General features: G+C 38.0%; 1 protein-coding gene and 1 non-coding gene across 2 annotated transcripts in view; one reads left to right on the top strand and one right to left on the bottom strand.

Annotated features, from left to right (window-relative positions):
- The window catches only part of LOC103604690 (PERQ amino acid-rich with GYF domain-containing protein 2-like), a gene marked incomplete at its 5' end in the record, with an annotated part of 29,111 nt that extends 3,960 nt beyond the window's left edge, over nucleotides 1-25,151 (bottom strand). The window contains 8 exons of the mRNA XM_008589264.1: nucleotides 2,686-2,839; nucleotides 5,634-5,809; nucleotides 7,596-7,750; nucleotides 8,889-9,094; nucleotides 9,215-9,436; nucleotides 12,780-12,902; nucleotides 20,808-20,906; nucleotides 24,832-25,151. Coding sequence (XP_008587486.1) covers nucleotides 2,686-2,839; nucleotides 5,634-5,809; nucleotides 7,596-7,750; nucleotides 8,889-9,094; nucleotides 9,215-9,436; nucleotides 12,780-12,902; nucleotides 20,808-20,906; nucleotides 24,832-25,151 — 1,455 coding nt within the window. The remainder of the gene's footprint in view (nucleotides 1-2,685; nucleotides 2,840-5,633; nucleotides 5,810-7,595; nucleotides 7,751-8,888; nucleotides 9,095-9,214; nucleotides 9,437-12,779; nucleotides 12,903-20,807; nucleotides 20,907-24,831) is intronic.
- On the top strand, nucleotides 12,319-12,392 carry TRNAL-GAG. The gene has a single exon. It is a non-coding gene; the product is annotated as a tRNA-Leu (tRNA).
- Nucleotides 25,152-25,682: the final 531 nt, after the last annotated feature.

Raw genomic sequence — 25,682 nt, 5'->3', positions numbered from 1 at the left:
CAATGGAGGATATCAATAATTAAAATGAAGCCAGGGCTCCCTCTACTGGTTTGTTTTAGAAGCAATGTTCTCTTTTGATTTGTAAACTGCTTTTTCAGTGGATACTTTTAGATCAAATTAGAACCTATTTTCCCAATTTGAGCATGCAGAACCTGTGACTGATGGATAGTTATTAATTTTTCTCTACCTGTAAATCTATAAGGAATATATGTTAAAAAATAATATATGAAAATGAGTAGGTATGGGACAGAAATTATCAATTACAGAGGAATTTCCAGAGGGTGGTTTAGTTGAGCAGTAATTCTCATTAAAAAGTCCAGTCCATGTAAAAGCCTACACAAGTGAGCTTCCTCAATACTCTGTTGCACAGTTTTATACTTCGCTTACATTTGGGTTTTTTTTTCCCCCTTCCTTTCAAGATATATGGATTCCCTTAAACTCTTCCTAGGATCTTCCACTCCCTTGGAGGGGGATTTTAAAAATCCTTTCCTTTCTTATATCTGTAACAGAAGACAGGATCCGATCAAACATTTAAGTCCAAACAGCTTGACCTCATTTTCAGAGGAACCTCTTCCCTGACAACCTACTCCTCAAGTCTCAAAGCTAAATAACAAAAGCTTCTTAGCTGGAACCCACAGTTACAATCTAAGGAATGCTTTAAAATCTATTCACCTATTTCTGTCAAAACTGGATAAAGTTTTTAACTGCTCCACTCATCCTCAACATTGGCCTTTGAGACAAGCAGAAGAAAACAGAATTTCACCAGACTATCTCTATGTTCCCAAACCCAACTTTCAGGCACCAATTCTGAAGGGCAGCCCTCAAAGGTAGGTTTTTGTTACTGTCATGTTGTTTTCTTCAAGGCAGGAAACCACTGAAGGAAAGTGAGGATCCTACAAAGGGCCAAGCAGGGTTGCAATCTCCTTTTGCTGTGCCTTGCTTGCTATCAAGCTCTTTCATGCAGGTATCTCTATTTGATGTCTTACAGGCATTTCAAACTCAACACCTGCTGTGGATTGAATGCCACCCCCCACCCCCCCAAAAAAAAACTCATTGAAACTTAATCCCCACTGTGATAGTGTTAAGAGGGAGGGAAATCCTATTATGGTAAGTGAAAGGTGTAGCCTTTTAGAGCTGATTAGATTGTAAGGACTATACCTTCATGAATGGACTGATGCATTTCATGGAGTAATGGGTGTGGTTCTGATGGCTTTAAAAGGAGAGCAAGTGAGGTTAGCTCTCTCTTAGGCATTTCGCCATGTGATATATACCCTGTGTTGCTGTGAAGAGTCACCACCCACCAACAAGGCCCTCATCAGGGCCTGTGTTCCCTGGACTTTGGACTTCCCAGCCTCTGAAACTGTAAGGAATAAATTCTATTTCTTTATAAATTACCCAGTATCAGGTATTCTGTTATAAGCAGCAGAAACAGATTAATACACCACCCAGCACCTAAACACCATCTCATTCCCCCATGCCTGCTCCATTTTTCAGTGCTCATTATTTCAGCAAATGGCAACACCATCCTGCTCCCCAAACCAGAGAGCTTTCCACTCTCCTTGTCCAGCTGATTCTATCTCTCAAATTTCTGAAATCCACCCCACTCCTCTCATCCCACTTCCAAAACCCTATCTAGGCTGCCAGTATCTTTTACTGGTCAATACTGCAACCTCCTAATTGGTCTGCCTCCTGACCAGGCCAACATCCCAAACTGCCATCTTTGCAAACACATTCATTCTGTTACAGAGAGCATGGATTTATAACAGCTTATTTTACATTCACAAATAAAAAATATTTTAGTTTCATCAGTGTCTGCGAGTTGTTAGGCTAATTTAAGAAACACAGGCAGCATATACTATTTGTTATTCCTAAAACACCATTCCTCATCCTTCCTGCCAGTCTTTCAAAGCCCCAATACAGATGTTACCTTTTCCAGGAAGCTGCTTTGTATGAAGACACTAGTCCTCAATGCTAGACAAGAATAACTTTGGTTAACACAGAAGAGTGGAAAGAAAACAGTCCTGCTCTGAAATCCCTGCTCCTCTGCTGAAAGCTGTGTGACACTGGGAAATGTTCTAAATCCTCCGGGCCTTGGTCTATTCATTGCTAAAATTACAACATCTCTTCATAATGCAGAGTAATTCTGAAAATTACAAGGGTGCTTCAAAAAGTTCATAGAAAAATGGAATTAAAGGATAATACAAACCTTCCCATCAACGTTTTGAAGACTCCTCATATATGATACATATAGTCGATACAAACAAATATTGTTTCTCGTCTTTGAACACCTGATTGGATTTATGATCTGCTTCCAATGCAAATCAGCATTTAAGTTTTTAAACTACTTTTACTATTTTCCGTTAGCATTATTATCCAACAAAATCGAAAAGCCCTCCAGAGAAATTCATATTAAATACAAAACAATGCTTTAAAGTTTAAAGTACCATACTATATACAATATGCTATTATTACTTTTCTTACTTCCAAAAACAACATGAGGCACACAGCTCTTGCACTGAGATACCCAATAAATAGCAGCTATTTATTTTGTACCAGTTAAAAAAAATATTTTTGTATGAGAGAGATTTCCCTTCTTGAAAAACACTGTATTGTGGAGACTCACATATGGTAATTATTATCATCAGCACTCCCAACACACAGCTGAGGCTTTAGGCCTGTGCTCACCTAATAAACTTGGATCTGCTCGGACCATCTTCTGCTTTTTCTTCTTCTTGCCACTTTGCACGGCTTCAAAATTGGATTGTTGGTTGTTGCTTTGATTGGTCTGAAATACTGAATGGAGTGTACTGTGGTTCATCCCCCACACAGAGTCCTGTGAAACAAGAGAGCATAACGGAGATTACATGGTAGATGCAGACTTGGTCCACTCTTAGAAAATGGCTGGTTTGTCTTCACTTTATCAAGTATGAGTTTAAAAACAAAAAGCCTGTCGTGGGTTCTGGTAAAAATAAAGCCAAGAGCAGGCCACTGAGCCACCATTTTCCTTCATTTAGATTCAGACATCCCACTGAAGCTCTATGCCTCCACAAAGCCTTTCCTAGTGACTCCAGGTTTCCATCCTGCTGTGACAGCACAACTCTCAGAATTTCTCTTGTATATATGGAGTCTGTACTATCCATTCGGAAACAAAATATACGGCAAATAATCATGAAGAGATCTGTGCACTCTGGCAATGTACACGCCTCAAAGCAGAAGGTATCTTTGTTCTCTGGGCCCCAGGACAGAGAGGACAGGCTGCTGACCAGTTAGCAGCCTATTATCAAACATGATTAAAGTCATGTATATTAGTTCAACCAGCAATCCCAGAAGGGATATGGCCCCAAAATATTGTCCATACACTTTCTACCAACTGGTAAGACTATGAAATAGTCTACCAGCTCCTTGAACTTACTTGTTGCTTTTAGGAGAGGAATTCATTTTAAACAAGGATCAGTTTCAGTGAGCCAGTCGAAGGCACAGATGGTGGTAGTAGGGGAAGAGTAGAGAAAGCACTGCACAAGGACAAGCTTAGTGTGTGTATGCATGCACAAGTGCGTGTGTATATGTGTGCACATATGTGCACTGGGCTTCCATCTCCTATTTCAGTCCACAGAGGAGGCCGTCTCACAAATGCAAACAACCTTCTGTATTGCTATATGATGCCTTCTCCTTTGATTCCTTAAAATAGTTTCCTTAAAATGCTGTTCTAGTGTTCACATCTTTCACTTTCCTTCAATTTATCCCTGCAGGCCCATCTACCCAATTGGATTTTTTTTTTTCCTTTTTGTCTTTTTTACTGACCGGTAACGGGATCGCAACCCTCAGTGTCGCGCCCGTACTGGGGACCAGCAACGGGATCGCAACCCTCAGTGCTGCGCCTGCACCACGCTCAGCCAGTGAGCAGGAACTGGTCTCCACATGGGATCCGAACCCTCGGCGGGAGCGCCAGTACACCACCGGGCTGGCCCTACCCAATTGGATTTTAAATGCCTTGTACTTCATTGTATCTTCCACATCCCCAGAAGTGACCTATTAACAATACTATTTCTAGTATAAGAATTATGGGATTAAAGGATATGAATATTTTTAAGCCTCTCCATAAGCCTTGCCAATGTCTTGCTGTAAACTTGTACAATCAATTCTCAGATTCCATGTTTGTGAATTTACCTACTCGCTGAAATTTGCTTGTATCCTCAAAATCAGTATTCTCAGTCATTCCAGACATGCACATGCACAGAGCAGTGATAAATTTAACACACTCAAGGTACACATACCCAGTTGAGGCAGAACAAAGAAAAACTCTGCCTTTTTGTTTTAACTCTTAAACTGTAAAGTTGTTTTTTTTTTTTCAGTCTATTTAATAGTGCCATGTTTTTCATTTTTGTCCTTTTTGTTGGTAATTTCATTGTTTAAAATGGCCCCCAAGTATAATGCGTAAGTGCTATCTAGGGCACCTAAGTGCAAGAAGGCTGTGCTGTTCCTTATGGAGAAACTATGTGTGTTAGATAGACCACATTCAGGCATGAGTTAGTGTTTTGGCAGAGTACAATGTTAATCAATCAACATATATTAAATAAGGTGTCTTTAAACAGAAACATATATAAAACAAGGTTATGTATTGATCAGCTGATGAAGATGTTGTATAGCAGCAATAGTTTGATATTTGCCAATTCAGTGTTCATGGGGACTTTATACAACATAACTACTGTGAATAACAAGAGTTGACTGTTCCTGTTACATCCCCATCAACAACATATGAAATGACTGACACGCTGCAGTGCTGTCAGTACTGAGTACAGTGGATCCTGAGTGCTGGAGGATTTAACATTTCCAAGTTTTAACTGTTGAAAGTAAAATTTTGAAAGTAAAATTCTGTGACATTCTGGAATTTGCAATCCACATATATGAATCAAGAAAAATTGGTCTGGCAAGCATAGTAGAGAAATTTGCTATTTGGAAAATTCACAAAGGTCTCTGAACATGTAATTTGAAAATATGAAGTCTACATATTTTTAAAAGCTTTGGTCATTGGATATACAAAAATGCTATCTTTGTTTTAATTTTCATTTCTCTGGTTACTCAACATCTAAAAATATTAAGACTCACAGAGGTACTATATACACTATGCTGCTTTATTGCTGCTGCTGCTGCTGCTGCTGCTGCTGCTGCTGCTGCTGCTGCTGCTGCTGCTGCTGCTGCTGCTGCTGCTGCTGCTGCTGCTGCTGCTGCTGCTGCTGCTGCTGCTGCTGCTGCTGCTGCTGCTGCTGCTGCTGCTGCTGCTGCTGCTGCTGCTGCTGCTGCTGCTGCTGCTGCTGCTGCTGCTGCTGCTGCTGCTGCTGCTGCTGCTGCTGCTGCTGCTGCTGCTGCTGCTGCTGCTGCTGCTGCTGCTGCTGCTGCTGCTGCTGCTGCTGCTGCTGCTGCTGCTGCTGCTGCTGCTGCTGCTGCTGCTGCTGCTGCTGCTGCTGCTGCTGCTGCTGCTGCTGCTGCTGCTGCTGCTGCTGCTGCTGCTGCTGCTGCTGCTGCTGCTGCTGCTGCTGCTGCTGCTGCTGCTGCTGCTGCTGCTGCTGCTGCTGCTGCTGCTGCTGCTGCTGCTGCTGCTGCTGCTGCGGTTGCTGCTGCGGTTGCTGCTGCGGTTGCTGCTGCTGCTGCTGCTGCTGACGCTGCTGGTTGGCTTTCTGTTTGGCACGGCGCTCAAGGAACTGCTTGGCAAACTCCTTGGCCTCAGAAGTATCTCCTAAATAGGCCCTGATATAATCATGGACCTCATAAGGAGATTCTACTTCTTTCAGGAAAGAAACAAATGTGGGAACTGCAATACGGGAAGAGAGAACACAAATAATAACAGTGAAATAATGAAATACAACATACAAAAAATCAGTTTCAGTTTTTAACATTTTGTTACTACAGACATTAATGACAGAAACTTGCAGCTACTGTGCTAAATATTCTTTAATCTACCCTGTAGAAATGAAAAAACACTATCATTGCAATGCCCCAAATAATCTGAAACAGCATAGTGTCAAGGACATATTACGCATGTTTAATTTCACTAAATGTTACGTTGGTTGAAACTAAATGTTATGCTGATTGAAATGGTTACTTGCCTAAGACTGAAGTAATCTGGGAATTCATTCTTTCTTAAATTCAATTAATATTCATTAAGTGCTATGATGTGTGTCAAACACCATGAGAGATACTCTTTAGTATCTGTCAGACCTATATCCTATATCCTCCTGGAACATTCAATCCACTGAGATATTCTATGTTTACAGAGAAATCAAATGGAAAATGCAAGCAGTGTGGTATAGGAGAAGAAGCACAAGTATCAGTGTTAGACAGACATGGGTTTAAAACCTGACTCTGAAATATGATGGCTGTGTGACCTTGATGAATTACTTAACCATACTGAGCCTCTGTTTCCTAATTTATAAAATGGGGATAATATCACCTACCTTGTAAAGGTATCATAAAAAATTACTGCAAAAATTAAATAACTGGGATAACTTATGTTAACCCCTGGAGAGTGCCTAGCACATGGTAGGTGCTTAATGGATGGTAGCCATTACTATTATTTACAACTGTTTTCTTTGCAGACTTTCAGACCATTAGATATTGTTACAATGCAGCAAAGGAACCCTTCAATTCCTTTACTACTGTTTTTAACAGCTTCTTGGCTTTAGATAAGATATCATGGGTGGGCTAGTTCAACTTAGCCTAGTTTATCAGTTATGGAAATCCCTTCTGGAGCATGTTGACCAGTCTCTGTTCAAACAAATAGGGGTGGGTGAGGGGACTCACTTCCATCTAAGGCAGATAGTTCTCTTAGTAAACATCTACCTATGAAGTTTGTCTTCAAACTGTGCTAAAACCCTTCCACTTCTGCATATTGATCCTAGTTTTTTTTTTTCCTTTTTGTCTTTTTTCGTGTCCGGCAATGGATCGCGACCCTCAGTGTCACGCCCGTACCGGACCGGGACCGGCAACGGGACCGCAACTCTCGGTGTTGCGCCCGCACCTCACTCAGCCAGTGAGCGGGAACCGGTCTGTATGTGGGATCCGAACCCTCGGTGGGAGCGCCGCTGTGCTCCCAAGCAGCGCACTGTAGCAGTGCGCCACCGGGCCGGCCCCGATCCTAGTTTTATTCCACACAAAATAAGGAAGTCTACTTGCTCTATCGCAATTACCCCCCACTTTCCCAAAGGTAGGAAGGGAATGATGTCACATCACCCCAGCCTTCTCTTGCCCAGGTTGACCTTTGTCCCCAACACGATAGTTACTTTCTTTTGGACCTGATACAGCTGGCAATGTCCCCCATTAAATGAGCAGTATGGAACTATGACCTCCTCTGCCCTGTACATCATTAAGGCAGCCTGAAATGGCATTCACTTTTTGGTAACCACTGAACCTATCTGAGCTTAGTATTACAACACTTTTCTCACAAGTAAAACTATTAAAGAGTTAAGTTATCATGTCAGGTGCAAGCCTTGATCTTATATTTTATCTCCTGAGTTCTGGCCCATCATTCAAATTTGCCAACCTCTTTGTGGGTCCTGCTCTGTTATTCCACATGCTGGGTTTCCCTCCCCAATTCTTACCATCCAAATTATTTGCCGTATTAAGGGCATGAAGCATCTGTTCACACCACTGGGTAAATCCATCTTGGGCTTTATTTACTCCCTGAAAGAGCTTCAGCAACTTTTCTTCTTCTTCTACTTTCTTATTCTGCCGGTTAGACATACCTACAGATTTACTAAAGCAAAACAATAGGGCGGTATTATATTCCCAGAAACTGTTACTATATGATTATACTACAACACCATAAATAGATAATAATGTCTTGGCAACTCTGGACAGCTGTCCAGTAATCCAATGCTTGGCTCTAAAAAAAGAATAATTCAAATATTTGGACTGGATATCCCCTTTAAAACCTAGCTTCAGCTAACAGATCCTAATTCGTGAACACAGGGCTTCTACTTAAAGAAAATGATGAAATTCTTCCCCTGTATCCTCAGGTAGGTTGTTTAACTAAGCCTCAGTTTCCTCATCTGTAAAATGTTACTAACACTTCTTTGGGTTATGATAAAGAATAAAGATATTATACACAAAGGCCTTTAGCACAGTGCCTGGCAAAGATGCTCAATAAACTAACAGATATTTATTGTTCTATTCACAATATATTAGGCCCTCAACCAAGAAAAAACAATCTGACAACACTACCATTTATTAAGTAGTTACTATGTGCCAGGCACTTTATTACTTCATGTGTATTCATTTAATTTTCACAACTACACCTATGAAGTTGTTATTATCTTCATTTTACGGATGAGGGAACTGAGGCTCAAAAACGTTCCCTCTTGCCCAAGGTCACACAGCTAATAAGTGATAGGGATTTGAGTTCATGTATTTAACACTAAAACCCATGCTCATTCAACAACATCGTATACTGAAAGATGAAGATGGAATGTAACAATTTACCATAAAAATAAATAGGTTTAAGATTATTATAGAGGCATTATCGTATTCATTATAATGTAAACAACTTAAAAATATAAACTTAGAAAAAATGCTAAGAAATCTAGAGAATACTTAGAGTAATGTTCACCAACAAAAATATTATTTTATTCCTAATATTAAGTGGTTACCATGTGATAGACAATAGATTAAGTGTTCAGCAGTAGAAGAAGCCTCTATAAATAATAAAAATTGTGTTTCTAGGGGGAAGAAAGCAATCACCATATTTATGACTTCATATGCTTGGACACAGATGAAAATAGTAAGTAAAAACTAAATAAATAATTACCTTGCTCTGCCCACTGGATGTCCTAGTTCCCCCTACCCCCACCGCCCAACCAACCAAGATGCAACAGTGTGATCATTTGGAGCCCTACCTGATACTGGTGTTGTTTTTATTTTTATTTGTTGAATTCTTATGTCCCACTTCTTTCACTGCATCATCCCAGAATCCCATGTTGGAGTTTTTAGTGTCAGCATTACTCCAGATACTACTGACTAGGTCAGATGCCCACTGGTTAGGAGGAGCAGTATTTATAGAGCCCCAAACAGAATTCCCAATGCTGGTGTGCAGGCTGGAATGCTGTTAAAGAAAAAGAGAAAAATAATTATGGTTAACAATATTAAAAAGATACTCCACAATAGTCAGAAAAGATAACATAATATTAGCCCACACACCGACAGCTCAAGACCATGAACCCACCGTACTATTCCGGGCTCTGTTTGGTTGCTGGTGCTGTTGCTGCTGCTGCTGCTGCTGCTGCTGCTGCTTCTGCATTTGCCTGGCCTCTTCCTGCTGGATCTCCAGAAGAGATTTAGTAGTACCTGCAGGTTTGCTGACATTCCCCCAACCTGAGAGTTTCTGCTGTTGCTGCTGCTGCTGCTGCTGGAGAGCTTTCATCAATTCCCTTTGCTGGCGCCTTTGCTATTGCATAAAAATAGAAGCTAGCTCAGGATTCCTGTTTTTAGATAATATGCAGCTATTAATGTCCAGTATACTAAATGGAATGCAAATACATAGTAGCTATGTCAAAGTAACCTAACAGGGTTAATTCTTTTGCTGCAAATAAAGATGTAAATTGCTAGAGGTACTAAGAGGAGAACAGAAAGATCAAATGCAGAATTACTTTTTAAAAATTAAGTATGTCTTTTGGTTAAGCATAGAAATGAAACACTTATGTTTACTTCCTAAAGCCCCACCAAAATGGAAGTAATACAGATTTTTTAAAAAGCATAGACCCATAAGGACAAAGGGAACAGAACAGATTTCAAAAGTTGGAAAGCAGAGAAATAATAACCAATATAACAGTACCAATAAATTGAAACCTCAGTAAAGGAAGGTCAGAAACAGGCAGATTCATACAAAAAGGTCAGGAATCGGAGGTGCTAAATATTTCAGAGGAAGACTGACTGAAGGTCTATAAAAAGAAGCAGTAAACCCCAGACTGCCTCCCTGACCCCATGCAGTTGCACAACTGTCTCTCCTTCACCCCGGCAGAAAACTGAAAGTTTCCTGTTTGGAGAGACTGAAACAAATTGGTAGATCATTCTATGGGGAAGCCAACCAGCACAAGGTAATACACCTATATATAGGCACCAACAGATGGGGGACTCCCCCAACAGAAGGGCCCTGCCAGGAACCATTACAGGGAAGCCCACTTCGATGGCATACATACCAGAACCTCCAATCAGCTTTTTAAAGTGCCTCATTTGGAAATGAACAAATAGCCAAGGATCAAAAAATATTTCACATAAGATTCTAAGATAAAAGTCAAAGACCAAAACAAACATACAAAATTCAGTGAAAACAGGGCTGGCCCGGTGGCGCACTGCTACAGTGAGCCACTTGAGAGTGCGGCGGCGCTCCCGCCGAGGGTTCGGATCCCACATACAGACCGGCCACTCACTGGCTGAGTGAGGTGCGAGAGAGCAACACCGAAGGTTGCAATCCCGTTGCCGGTCCCGGTCCAGTACGGGCGCGACACTGAGGGTTGCGATCCGTTGCCGATCACGAAAAAAGACAAAAAAGGAAAAAAAAAAAAAAAATTCAGTGAAAACAAACAAGGGAATATAGCCTTTTAAAAAAGCTATCAGTAAGTAATATCCTTAGAGAGGTAAAATTATGCATTCAATAAAATAAGAAAAAGATGCTATAAAAAGAAATATTTAAAGAGCAAAATAAGGACTCAAAAATTTAACATAACATACATTAAAAGCTCAACAGGACTGAAAGATAAAATTGAGGAAATGGGCTGTCCAGTTAGCTCAGTTGGTTAGAGTGTGGTGCTAGTAACATGAAGGTCCAGGGTTCAATCCCTGTACCAGACAGTTGCAAAAAAAAATAAAATAAAATAATTAAAGACATGCTCCATCAAAAGACATAAAAAGACTAGAGATGAACAACAGGTGAGAAAACATGGGAAATCAAAATCAAGCCAGGGGAACACACACATGACAGGAATTCAAGGAAAATAGAATAGCTATGTAGAAAGCCAAGAATGTACAGACTGGAACAGGTTAGAGGGTCTCAGAAAGAATGCCTCCAGGGAAAAAAATGAAATTAAGTTATCTTAAGTTTCTCTATGTGAGAAATATGTATTGGGTGGCATTTTATGCCTTTTGAAGGGTGTAGGAGGACTTAAAAATTCAAAGAAAACTAATCAAATAAAAATACAAAGGAAGTAATTATTAACTTCTGCTAGACAAAAAGGTAACAAGAAAAGATCTGTGATTCCTACTTATTATCACTATTACTAATTTTTCGCTCAGGAGAGACTAAAATTATTGAAATAATTTCCAGCCCTTAAGGGAGAGATATACTCTGCTCTATATCCGTTTGTTGATAGCCTTGTGGAAAAAGATGATTACAGAAAGTTCAATACTTTTTTTTTAATGAAGGTGGGAAATAAGGGAATCTTCACGATGAAGAAACATTTTAATGACATCAAGCACACTACATGGTAAATATGGATAGACAACTGCCACTTGTCTTTGTGTATCCATAGCTCTCCAATTTCAGTGATCCACACAAACCCAGACCTAAAGTGACAACTTGCATTCTCTAACAAACTGCTCTAATTTAAATCATATCCACATAAAGCACATAAAGTCATCTTTTTTCAAAGAGGCCTCCCCAGACCATACTACCTAAAATCATATCATTATCAATACCATCTCCGACTCCCAACACTCTCTCTTACCCATTATGCATTATTTTTCTGACATTATCACTATATAGAACACCATATGTTTCACTTAATTTTTATTTTCCATCTCTCCTTGACTAGAAGGTGAGCTTCATGAAAGCAGAGAATTTTGTTTGTTTTAGACTCAAGTATATTTCCAGACTATAACTGAGTAGGTGCTCAGTAAATATGTATTGAATGAATGAATGAGGTGCTTAATGGAATGCTAAACCAAACCATGTCTCCTGTCAAAAACTGTTATTCCTTTCCCTCGCCAGCCTTTTCTCACTCTTTTGTATACTTCCTAATCTAATGATAAACTACAGGATACAGATTTAAAAGTAGAAGTACTGTATTTCTGTCATAATATAATTTTCTAGGCTAGTAAAGGAACCCTATACCCTTTAGAGAAAAATGTATTCTGTATTCTAAACATCAACTTTACAAAAGGATATTTATACAAAACTAACCCACAATTTAGAACAATTTATATACGAGAGGTCTTCAAGAAGTTTGTGGAAAGATTTGCACTATCTTTCAATTCAATTTTTCCATGAACTTTTTGATGTGGCCTTGTTCTTTTATTTCGAGGTATTCACAAGAGCTACATACAGTAGGGGCTGGCTGGTTAGCTCAGTTGGTTAGAGTGAGGTGCTGAGAACACCAAGGTCCAGGGTTCAATCCCTGTACCAGCCAGCCTCCAAAAAACAAAAACAAAAACCAACAACGACAACAAAAAAGGGATAGCTGGATAGCTCAGTTGGTTACAGTGCAGTATTTTAACACCAAGGTCAAGGCTTCAGATCCCCATACTGGCCAGCCACCAAAAAAAGAAAAAAGCCACGATAAAATCTTAAGGAAAATTGAACATTTATGTTCCCAATATTAATGTTATTTTTACTAGATCCTTCATATTTGCTAGGGTGACCAAATTATAGGTTAAAGAGTTTAAAAGTGAAAATCCAATTCTGTCACACAGCAATTCTGACAATAATAATTGTCTTCAGTAACCACTAACCTGTAATGCACACTAAGTATTCTGTAACACTGTTTGACTACGCCACTTTTACTTTAAAAATTTACCTCTTCTCGAAGCTGCCGTTCTCGTTCTTCTTCTAGTTTTTGGATTTCAGCCAATGACAGTGTGGCCTGGGTCTGACATGCTGTTGTATTGGACTGCTGGCCCCACGTTGATGAAGAAGGAAGCTAACAAAAAAGGGAAAGTAGGAGAGTTCATGAGGAAGTGTGAACAGGAAATGAAGAGGCAATAATGCATTATGTACAGCCAGAACATCCATGCTTCCCTCAACTCCATTTACAACATTCAATTCAAATTTCCTTCTTCATTCCTTTTACATACTTTTCTTCCAGTCAGTTCACTTCTTCTGCTTAAGTTTATATACTGGCCAAGCCTAAGTTTATTTTAAAACAAAACAGACACAAACACACATATTTGATATACTATTTGGGGACTGTAAATTTGTTACATCTGGCACTGGCATATTTTGATTTGTTACATCTGGCACTGGCAATATGGAAACAAAAAGAATTTTAATCCAAGAAGGCAACAAAGGACATGATGTGCTACTATCTAGTGAAAGGGTTAAGGACAAGATTTCTGAGGGGAAATCTACGGTAGGTAACTGATGGGAGATGCTAGGCATAGTTCTCAATCAGTCTTTTACGAAAAGGAGATACTGTTAACCAGCCTGTAGCTTCTAGTCATGAGCATTAACCTGTTTATTTTTCTTTTTTTTTTTTCATTAACCTGTTTTTAATCAAAAAATATTTTTCCTAATCCTTTAAAATAACTGACTAAAATAGAGTATAAATAAACATCTGAGTCCTGAATATTTCAATGTTCTCAAAGCCGGTTATTCTAAGAAAATCCCTTGTTCTTTTTAGCCAGAAAAAAATATACTTTAATTTTGAGGCATCTTAGGGCTCTTAAACAAAAACAGTAAAAAACGGGCCGGCCCAGTGGCGCACTGGAGAGTGCGCCGCTTGGGAGCGCAGCGGCACTCCCGCCGAAGGTTGGGATCCCATGTGGAGACCGGTTCCCGCTCACTGGCTGAGCGCAGTGCGGGCGCAACACCGAGGGTTGCGATCCCATTACAGGTCAGTAAAAAAAGACAAAAAGGAAAAAAAAAAAAAAAAAAAAAAAAAAAAAAAAAAAAAAAAAAAAAAAGAAAAAAAAAAAAAAAAACAGTAAAAAACAAATCTAACCAGGCTTTTAAAATACGTTTAATGAAAATAATACATAAGCATGGATCAAAACAAACAAAATGCCAAATGCCCCCCCCCCAAAATGGATCTATAAAGCAGAAATTTCTAACAGTGGAACTGATAAAGGGCATAAACAGTTTAAACTGTTGCTGAACAGCTGTCCAAACGAATACACTCAACACTTCTGAACATAATAGAACCTTAACATTTTCTGGTCAATATGATAGTTGATAGGGTATTTCTCTCAAAATGCATCTGTGCTGGTGTCAGGGAGAGGCACAGAGAAAGTTAAAAAAGGGGACTGGTGCCCTAGGTAAGCAAACCGAGCAAAAATTAACTCTTTTTCTCCATTGGAAATAACACATTTGGAAGGTGCTATCAAGATCAAGTAAGACAGTAGCTCTCAAGCCTGGAAGCATCACATGATGGAACCTGTAAAAATGCAGATACCCTGGCTCTACCACACCTAATGAATCAGAAGATCCAAAAGTGAGGCCAGAGAATGTGTATTTTTGTAATTCTGATGTAACAGATCTGTCAGTAACCACTGATATTGTCTAAAATCCCAGTGAATGTGTCACCCTACTGTACCCAGGAAACAATCTCCAGCCCTCTCCAGTGGAACCTCAGTCAGCACCAGGAAAAGATGCACTGCCTCCAGAAATGACAAATTCCACTGTCCGGCACTTCTAAGATTCTTCCCATTGCTGTGCTGAAATATACTCAATTTATATTCTCTCTCTCTCCACATATATACCTACACACACACACTACAAAGTCTGTACTCTATGATTTCATGGGTCTGCTTTCTGGGGTAATGCAGACTAAACCTAAGTCTTTTTCATCTATTAGACTGATAGTTATCTGTAGATAGCTATCATTTTCCTTAAGACTTCTTTGTATATAGAAAATATTATCCTGTAGTTCCTTCAACATTGCTTCAGAACATTTTTCAGTTCAGCCCTTATCCTATACTGCCCACTGAGAGAACTGTGGTTTGTCAATCACGCTTTTTGGAACAACCCTTTCCCAAATCTGAAGCAAACGGTAGGCAATTTGGCACACTGTGTGTCCCCTGAATGCCTAATATCCTTCATTAATTTAAAAAAAAAAAAAAAAGTACTCCTCTTTTTCTGCCCTGACGTTTCTACCTTAATTTTCAACACTGTATTTGCTTTAAAAACAATTATGTTCCACTGTTGGTGTTACAGCATGAGGAACTCTGTGGACCTGCTCCCCACCAAAACCAGTGAAATCATCAAAAAGCAACCATTTAAAGTCTCTGGAGGACTGTCCAGTTAGCTCTGTTGGTTATAGTGCGGTGCTGTAACATCAAGGTCAACGATTCAGATCCCCAGACCGGCCAGCCTCCCCAAAACAAGTAGAAAACAAAAAAATAAAAACTAAAAATAAAGTCTCTGGAAATGCTCCTAAGGGCATCCAGCAAATGAAGAAACACTTATTCAAGAAAATCTGCTAAAACAACAAAAGTCGGTGGCACTTGAACCAAGACTCACTCTCTCCCTCCTACTGCCAGCTCAGTGAGACAGGAAACCCACTCCAGACTGTGCCATCAAGACACAGGGCTCCCTCTACCCTATGCCGCTAGTCAGTAGGCTCTCTACCTGGAAAAGGCAACAGTGTTTCTCACCCCCCCTGGGATAATAAAAGACTTTTCATCTTTTCTGGCAAGTCCTTCTGGTATGAGGACAAGAATCTTTCTGGTTTAAGTACTCTGATTTCTACAGAATTTACATCCTGTCCGTGAGGCATGTCTTTTCTGTTGAATTTACTTTTGGTTTTTTTTTTTCTGCACACCTAATTTAATATTTTGTTTGACCTGCACACCTGGCTTAAAATTTTTGTGAACACTCTTATTTTTTGTTTCATTTTGGTTTGGTTACTTGCATCTGTAAATAATTTGGCTCTTTTTCCTTGTTTGCTTCTGAAAATCTTCTGAGAGCAAAAATAAACATTCTAAATGGTGAGCTCAGGATGGCTAATTAAAAGCTACTAGGGCAGTCACCACCATCTAAAACATGGATCCAAACTCCTGATATTCTCTGACAGGATTTATAAGATTATTTTTGCTCTTGAGAGATTAATAAGAATGAAACAAGATCCTCAAAATTCTAAAGGCATGCCAAAACAACCTTTCTTTGGAGATTCCAGCCAGCTGTATACAGCCCATTACTGGGCACATTTTTAAACTAATGGACAAACTATACCAAAGAAAATTCAGAGCTCAAATGGCCATTATTCAAACTCTCTAAGCTTGTTAAAAAATTGCAGCCAACTATAGAGCGTGTAGAGCCTTCTAAATTGTCTCTGTATTTTATTTTTTCTGCCTACTTTGAATCTGTTGACTTTTCTGCTGGGGTTGAGATAAAACTCACTGCTTATGGCATTCCAGCCAAGATTTTAAAAAATAAACCTAAGGGGCTTTCAAGTGAATGGCTTTACAAATTACAACAGTTCCATGGAAACCAACAACCTAGACACCTTTTGAAAGTGTAAATTTACGTGAGCATGGCTAATTACTGCTTAGGGTGATGAAAAGTTAATTGGGGCTGGCTGGTTAGCCTAGTTGGTTACAGCCAGTGTTATTAACACCAAGGTAAAGGGTTCACATGCCCATACTGGCCTGCCAAAAACAATAAGACGTAATTGAATGATTGGTAGGCTAAAGGAAAAGAACTAGATAAGTGGTTATAAATGTTAGTCTCTCAGATCAAACAGGTCAAAATCTTGAGCTCAGAGCAATAATATAAGGTATCTCTCTGTCCAGCATAAAAATTGCTTTGTCTGCCACACATATGCCAGGAAGAGCCGAGGGATGGGGGAGAGAAAAAAATAAACCTTCTAAATGCTTATCCATTTACATTGACTAGTCAAGCAAACCAGACTAACAAACAAAAGATAAACTCATTACTAGTTCAAAGTTACTTGGAGATTTTTTCATTCAGCCAGTGTAAACAACTGAAAATTAAACTCCCTATATTCATTTGAAACTGAAAAGAGAAGGAAGAAAGGGTAAAAGAGAATTTTTTTTTTTTTACCAAACTGCTTTACCCAAAATTTTGGTCCCACAGCCTTCCTAAGATTATCTATTGGGACAAATGAAGTTTAGCCATGTAAACTTGCCCCATTTTGTCAGAAACATAATTTGGATCCAATTGTCTTTTATACACTAATGAGTCTGTATTACTACTATGTTTTACTGTCTCATGCATGACTAAAATTCTAAAATGAAAGCTTTTAAGATCTTTGTGTGTGTGTATACGTGTTTAGGTATATTTACCCACATGTACAAGCATTACATTGGACATTATGTCTACATGGTAAAATGTGGCATAGTAGGCCAGAAACCCCTTAAGGAATTCTACTCAGATTAGCTTAGATAAATGAGTACTCATATAAAATATATAGTAATTAACCCAGTTGCCTTTTAGTTAACATGACTTAAATAAATCTTTGATAAATAAGCTGGTTTTAAACTTGTTGATAAAATAAAAATAAGAGATGGCTTTAGAATTGTGAGCATACATTTTTGCCTGGGTTTACTGATTAGACAGTTTTATATTTGTTTCTGCTAGATGTTTTTAAGTCATAAAATGGTAAACCCAGCCTAAAAACAAAACTATTTTGTATAACACTTTGATAAATAAGACTAATTTAATATTGTTGTTTTAAGAAAAGTAGCTGTAACTTCTGAGTATTAGCAAATTATTCATATATTTAACTTTAAAGTTACTACTTAGGTGAACACCTGATATTCACAGGCTATAAAAATGGTTAACAGGGAAATGAAACGATGACTAGCATTGTGTAGTATCTCAGTTTTCGTAAGTAATCTAGGTATAACTGACAAAAATAAATTAGGCAAATGTAAATAGGATAAATGTTTATAATTAAGTGATAGAGATTCATTAAATGTCTCAGTCATTTCCAAATAAGAGAAAATACTGATATGTGACAGTTCAAAATTCCTTGCTTTCTAGGTTTTCACTAGAAACTAAGGTTACTAAGAGTTGAAAGTCTAATCAATATGTATAATTCTGTATGTAAAGTGCACTAAAAAAGTAAGGTGTGTTTCTGATGAGAAAAATTATAAGAAAAGCATTTAAAAATGTTCTTTATTAAGAAAAAATTTTTTATCTGAATTAAGAGTTTATTTAAGGTTGTTTCAAAAAATAAATTTAGGAAGAAACAAGATAGAAAGAAAGGAGTAAGTAGAAGAGAGAGGTAAAGAAAGTTATGTGTATGAAGATGTACTTTTGGTAAGAAAGCTTAAAAAGAGAATAATTTTTCAAAATGAAAAGAAAAAAAAGTAAATTTTGTCTTAAAATGACTGGTTATTTAAGAAACAGAAAGTACAGGACAAAGCAAAAGGTCTAAACATGTAGTGAAAGCTCTGAGTAAATTGTGGAAAGTTTGTGGAGAATAAATTTATGAAAGAAACGTGTGTGTGATCAAGCTGACTATGATTAGAAGGAAATTATTCATAAGTCTTTCTAAAGATAGAGCTTTGGTATATAGAAATACAAAACTAAAAATTTGGCCACTATGTTAGAACAGGTTTGATTGTTTGTTTTTAAGAAGTACTGATCCTCTCTTAATAAAAAATTACAGGAGGTTTTAATTTTTAATTGCGAAATCTGTTTCTTTAAGTTTTCAACCATTTCCAGAACTGCAGCTTTTTCCTGTTTTAGTTTCTATTTCTGCCACATTTCTTCCTGAGATCCATTTAATTTCCCTAATGTGTGGTTAGAAATGCTGTCCTCTTCGGTTAGTCCTTGAGGTAGTTTTCCTCTTGAAAGCTTCTTGGATTCATATCTCAGAAGTTCAACTTTTGCTGTATTTCGCTGCATGTGATTTGCAGGTCATACATCATTGCCTTCAGCTCTTTCTCCCCTTGAAAAGGTACACCTCTTGCTTGGCTGGGATGACAACTCTCTATTTCAACTTTTTCATCAGCTCCTGTAACTTTTTTTCTCCAGTTCTAACTCTGCTGTTATGGCCTGATGATGAAATGTTTGTCTTGTTGGGGTTTTCTTTTTGGCTGGCCGGTACAGGGACTGGAACCCTCTGACCTTGGTGTTATAACACCATGCTCTAACCAACTGAGCCAAACAGCCAGCCTGAAAATATCTGTCTTGAAGGCCTAGAAAAGCAATGTTTTCTTCTACTGTAACTTGATTCTGTACTGTACTTTTTGCCTTCTTCATGTGCCTGCATTGTTCCGACCCAGGAAACTTCCCATGCTCTAATAGCCATGTAATCCCCTGCTCAAGGTACTAGTTTTCTTGTTTACATTCCTCTATAATATGATGTATACTCATAACCTTGGATATACACTCTTCCTGTGTCTGATTAAATTCAAGTACCTTTTCATCAGGTTAGACTTTCAGGTTATCTGAACAGGCTTCCCATAAAGAGAAGTAATCACACTGCAGGAGGTTTTTCTTTACCTTTTTTGGTAACTGGCCTAAGAAACAAAGACTTTAATGTCTTATCAAGATAATTTCCTTTGTTATCTATATTAGGTTTTTCAAAAAAATTTTTTATTACTTATAAAAGCCACTTTGAAAGAGTAAGGTGTGTGTTTGTTTTTATATCCATGTAACTTTCTATACTGTTTTTGAAGTCTTTGATCATCACTCTGATTAACAGCATAACTATTATTTCACAGTGACTTATGATCCTGTGTTGATAAAATGTCTTAAACCTTTTGGCAACTTTGATGGACTTATATCAATATCAAAATTCTAAATTAAGTCTTTTTGACCTAGAATTAACATTGGGATTTTTTCTAGCTGGGCCCCTGTAGAGATATTAAATGATTAGGCTTATTTGGTAAACTGTGTGAGAAGCACTGTCAAGTGCTAAGTGATACTTGATCTTATTTCAATTACATTTACGGGCATGTTACTGATATAAATTTTCCAAAATTATATAAAATTCTTAAAAATCTAATATGTCATCAATCATAATTATATTGTATATCTCAAAAATAACCAAATTTCTTTGTCAATTGCTGATTATAATGAACTTTCATCAGATTTTTAACCATGGCTATTTTAAGTTCAGTTATCCAGTTGTTTTAATTTTTCTCTAAAAGTATTTGCAATCAGATTCACGGAAGAAAATCTAACAAGTACTATTAAATACAGGTTTTTAATAATCAAGATCAACTGAAAAAATAAAAATTTTCCAGAACTCTAATGAAGAAACTCATGTGTTCATAAAACTGCTAATCAAGATCAAACAGAATAAAAATTAATTACAAGAGATTAAATAACTTATGAAGACAATGTTTTTATGACTTTTATTTGAAACATTACTGGTTTTTTACTTAAATATTTAGTTTTCCAGACTTAAGGAAATTTTTTCTTTTAAGCTATCTGTAGTTTACAGCAATTTGGTAAAATATATTCTTGTGAACAAAAGTGGAAAAATTTGCTTTTTCTCCCTACTTGATCCCTCCAAAATTTGAAAACTGTTTGTATTCTTTTGGCAATATGGTTAACTATATAAGTTCAATAAGAATTTCCTTTCTCTTTATAACAGGATACAACTGGAAACACTGGTTACAGTACCAAGGCTTTGACTGGAATGTCATATTTGAAAATGCGAATAGAATGCCTAGTTTCAAGGGTTCCCAGCCTTACAGTGAGTGAGTAAAAACTGTTACTGGCAGGCCCAGTAACCTCAAAACTATAGATGAAATCTGAAGCCTGCCTTGGTTTCACTTCCTAGCCTCAAGAAGTTTTTAAATCTGAGATTCCATATGATCGATGTAGAGAGAATAAGTTATAAAGAAAAACTATAATACTCTTATTAGATTGTAGCCCTATGCATTGTATTCAAGTTTTTATTATCTACCTGTAGACAGGTAAATTCTTCTAAATTCTTCCAGGTTCTTCCAATCCAACTTTCTTCCAAAGAATTACTAAAAATGAGAACTTCTCTGTTCCTGAAGTCCTATAAGCTGAAACTAGAAAAATTTTAAGGAATACATCTCACGTATGTGTATGTGGCCTAATGTATGGGCCACAAAGAAAATTCACCAAACCACCGAAAGCCATAACTAGAGACATTCAAACTGCAAACCAGGGAGAGAAGCTGATTGTTTCACATTGTAGATAGCTTTTCCCAAGATGTCAGAATAAGATCCTAGACCATAATGACACTTAATGCCTACCTTTTTTAATTGGCAGGACAATGATGTGATTTATACAACTGGTTGTCTTTAAGCCTAGGTTCACAACTCAAAACCATTATATAAACTGGGATTATCACATTACTATTAATTTTACTTTGTATTTTCCCTTTTTAAACTTTGTACCTGTTACTTGTTAAACTTTCACAGAAGTACAACTCCTAACAGAATAATGGACCAACAACTTTGAAATGATAGCAAATGCCTGGGGAAAAGACAAACTTGAACTTAACAATGGACTCCAGGTAGATTTAGCCTGACAGCCACTCCCTTCAAGTTTCCCTTGTTGCTCAAATGTGGCTAAAAGGGTTTTGACACTGACTCCTAGTCACCAATCACTTCCCTCTGCTGTGGGACCAGGCCAGAACAACCAAGGACAGATCTGTCCCTGGCACTGAGAGACAATCAAAAGCTAAATACAGGATGATTGATCAGCGATGCTTTTGGAGAAAGAGCTTCATGAAAAGACCGACTTGTGAAAGCTGTCAGAATCAAAATGGACTAAAAAAAAAAAAAAAAAAAAAAAAAGCCCTGACAAATATGGAAGCTACGGAAGGCCAAGAAGAGAGGACTCCCACACATAAATGACTGATAACAAGATCTATCAAAAAAGACTGTGCAAAAACCACAACCTTGCACCAAGGCCCTTTACCTCCCTGAATACATGCATGGTTTACTGTGGCATGCATATTACTTTTTCTCAAATAAATATCACTTTCTTTTAGAGAGCCTCTCTATTCTATGCTTGTTATTAAGGTTGACAAAAGGAAAGTCTGATGACAATGTCACACCAAATGAAGAATATCAATGCAGAGATAGAAGTTATTTAAAAAAAAAAAAAAAAGAACCAAAAGGAAATTTTGGAGTTCAAAAATACAATAAGTGAAATGAAAAACTCACTAGAGGATCACATAAGTATATATGAACTGGCAAAGGAATTAGTGAACTTGAAGACAGATGAACAGAGATTACCAATCAAAGAACAGAAAGGAAAAAAAAAAAAAAAAAGAAGAAAGAAGAAAAATGAAGAGAGCCTAAGAGAAATGTGAAACACTATTAAGTACTTCAGCATATCCATAAAACCCAAGTACCAGAATAAAGGAAAAAAAACAGAAAAGGATAGAAAAAATATTTTTAAAAATAATGGCTGAAAACTCTCCAAATTTACAGAAAAACATGAATCTACATATCCAGGAAGGTCAAAGTATTCCAAGTAGACTAAAAAGAGATCCACAAACAGTGATATCATAGTGAAAATGCTGAGGGCCAAAGACAAGGAAAACATCTTGAAACCAGCAAGAGAAGACATAATTGTCACTTACAAGGGAATCCCAATAAAATTAATAACTAACTTTTCATCAGAAACAAAGGCGGCCAGAGGCACTGGGGTAAGATATTCAAAGTTCTCAAAGGAAAAATAAAAACTGTCAGCTGAGAATTCTTTATCCAGTAAAGCTATCTTTCAAAAATGAAGGTGAAGGGCTGGCCCGTGGCTCACTTGGGAGAGTGTGGTGCTGATGGTATCAAAGCCACGGGTTCAGATCCCTATACAGGGATGGCTGGTTGGCTCGCTTAGGAGAGCGTGGTGCTGACACCACCAAGTCGGGGGGTGAGATCCCCTTGCCGGTCATCTTTTAAAAAAAACAAAAACGAAGGTGAAATAAAGACATTCTCAGATAAATTCAGAGAATTTGTTGGTAACAGACCTACTTTACAAGAAACATTAAAAGGAGTTCCTTGAACTAGAAGCCAGTAACCCCAGAAAGTAATCTGAATCCACATGAGAAAACAAGGACCACCAATAAGAGTAACCATGTAATTATAAAAGATAGTCTATAACATATAGAAATCTAACATATTTGCCAATAACACAAAGGAGATAGGCAGAGACAAAGCTGTATTGGGCTAAGTAAATGACTATAGATGGCAACTTGAATCCACAGGAACAAATAAAGAAAAACAGAAATGAAAAATAAGGTTATATAACAAAAGCTATGCATATACGAGGGTACTTCAAAATGTTCATAGAAAAGTAGAATTAAAAAAATAATATGAATCTTTCTATGAACTTTCTGAAATACCCTTATATACTTGCTCTTTCCTTTTTCAGGTTTTCTGAGAGATTAAAATTAAAGTAATAATCATTACCCTATATCACTGAGTTTGTAACATTTATAGATGTGATATGTATAACAATAACACCACAAAAGGGGGGAAGAGGGAACATCTATAATAGCGTAGCATTTATATGTAACATCGGAATTAAGTTAGAATAAATGTATAACTGATTCTGATAAGTTAAGATGAGTATGGTAAACCCTACAACAAACACTAAGGAAATAACTCAAAATACTATACTGAAAAAAAATCATGAAAGAAATTAAAATGCTACATTAGAAAATACTTAGTGCAAAAAACAAAAAGAAAAGCAGTAAAGGAAGAACAGACGAACAAAAAAGACATGAGACATAAAACAAAAAGTAAAATAGTAGACATAACACCAATTATATCACTAATATCATTAAATGTGAATGGATTAAAGAATCCAATCAAAAGGTAGAGAGAGACTGTCAAACTGGATTAAAAAAAATAAGACCCAACTACGTATCTACAAGGGACACACTTTATATTCAATGATACAAAGAGACTGAAAGTAAACAGATGAAAAAAGATGTACCAGGCAAACAGCAACCACAAGAAAGCTGGAGTTTCTATACCATTAACAGGTAAAACACACTTTAAAACAAAAAAGTTACTAAGATAAAGAGGAACATTTTCTGATGATAAAAGGATCAGTCAGTCAGGAAGATATAACAATTATATACAGAAATAACAACAGAGCACCAAAATACATGACACAAAAATTGGCAGAAATAAAAGGAGATGAAGACAATTCAGCAATTAAAATTGGAGATTTCAATACCACTTCCAATAACGAACAAAACAACTGGGTAGAATATCAACAAGGAAACAGAACACCTGAACAACACTATAAACCAACTAGACATAACAGACATCTATAGAACAATCCATCTAACAAGAGCAGAATAACCTTCTTCTTAAGTGAACATGGAACATTCTCCAGGATAGACCTGGAGAAAAACTTTATGCATAACATAAAAGAAGTAAAACTTCATGCTAGGCCATAAAACCAACTTCAATAATAAATTTAAAACGATAGAAATAATGCGAAGTTCGTTCCCTGATCACAATGGAACGAAATTAGAAACCAATAACAAAGAAATTTTGAAAACTCACAAATAAGTGAAATTAAACAAAACACTCCTAAATAATCAATGGGTCAAAGAAGAAATCAAAACACATGGGAGACAGCTAAAGCAAGGCTGAGAGAGAAAATTATAACTGTAAATGCCTATATTGAGAAAGCAAGATCTCAAATGAATAACCTAGCCTTTGACTTTAAGCCACTAGAAAAACAAGAGCAAACTAAACCTAAAACAAGCAGAAGGAATAAAATAAGAAAGATTAGAGCAGAAATTAAAATAATACAGAATAGTAAAACAATAGAGAAAAATCAAGGAAACCAAAAGCTGGTTCTTTTCAGATCAAAACTGACTTAGCTAGAGAGCAGAACCAAAGCTCACGAGGGAACTACTCATCTCAAGATCACCCAGAAAGCCTCTGAAACACCTCCAAAACTGCTGCTGAGTTAAGGAGCAGAGGAACCGGCGGCAGCGGCAGCAGTGGAGGAGCCGGCGGCAGCGGCACTGGTGGCAACGGTGCCCTCGACAGCAGCAGCAGTGGTGGAAGCGGCGCCAGCGGTAACGGCGACAGTGGCAGCAGCGGAGGTGCCAGTGGCAGCGGCAGCAGTGTAAACGGCACTGGCGGCAACGGCGCCAGCGGCAGCAGCGGGAGCAGCGGGAGCAGGGGAATCGGCGGCAGTGGTGCCGGCAGGAGCAGCGTGAGCAGCAGCAGCGGCGTGAGCGGCGGCAGCGGCAGCAGCGGGGGAACCAGCAGCGGCAGGAGCAACACCCTGCGGTACTGCCCTGTCACCCAGCAGCCCGGCAGAGTCGAAGCTGACCAGAGAGGTGGCTCTCCAGAGAGGCCCAAGACCCGAGGTAACCACACACGCAAGGCACTAGTGGCCAACTGAGTAGTCACTGAAGTAGCCGTACCAAATTGGCAACCCCAGCAACATCTTAGTCAGGCAACAGTGTCCAACCTGTGGACTGTGAAACCCCCTGCCACAATGAATAAACATCAAAGAAAAGACACCAGAAATATGAAAAGTCAAGTACACCACCCAAAGATAATAAATCTCAAGCTCTAGGACCTATAGAACAAGAAGCCCTTGAAAGGACTGACAAGAAATTTCGAGTGATAATTCTAAGGAAACTGAATGAGATACAAGAAAACTCAGCTAGACATCATGATGAAACGTGGAAAAGTATACAGGACCTGAAAGAGGAAATGTACAAGGAAATCAATGTCCTGAAAAGAAATGTCGCAGAACTTCCCGAACTGAAGAAGTTATTCAGCAAAATAAAAAACACAACAGAGAGTTTAACCAGCAGGCT

The sequence above is a fragment of the Galeopterus variegatus genome, unplaced genomic scaffold (genome assembly GCF_000696425.1).
Source record: "Galeopterus variegatus unplaced genomic scaffold, G_variegatus-3.0.2 Scaffold5334, whole genome shotgun sequence".
In the NCBI taxonomy this organism is placed as follows: domain Eukaryota; kingdom Metazoa; phylum Chordata; class Mammalia; order Dermoptera; family Cynocephalidae; genus Galeopterus; species Galeopterus variegatus.
The sequence above is the reverse complement of the archived record's forward strand: the minus strand, read 5'-3'. Positions and strand labels throughout refer to the sequence as shown.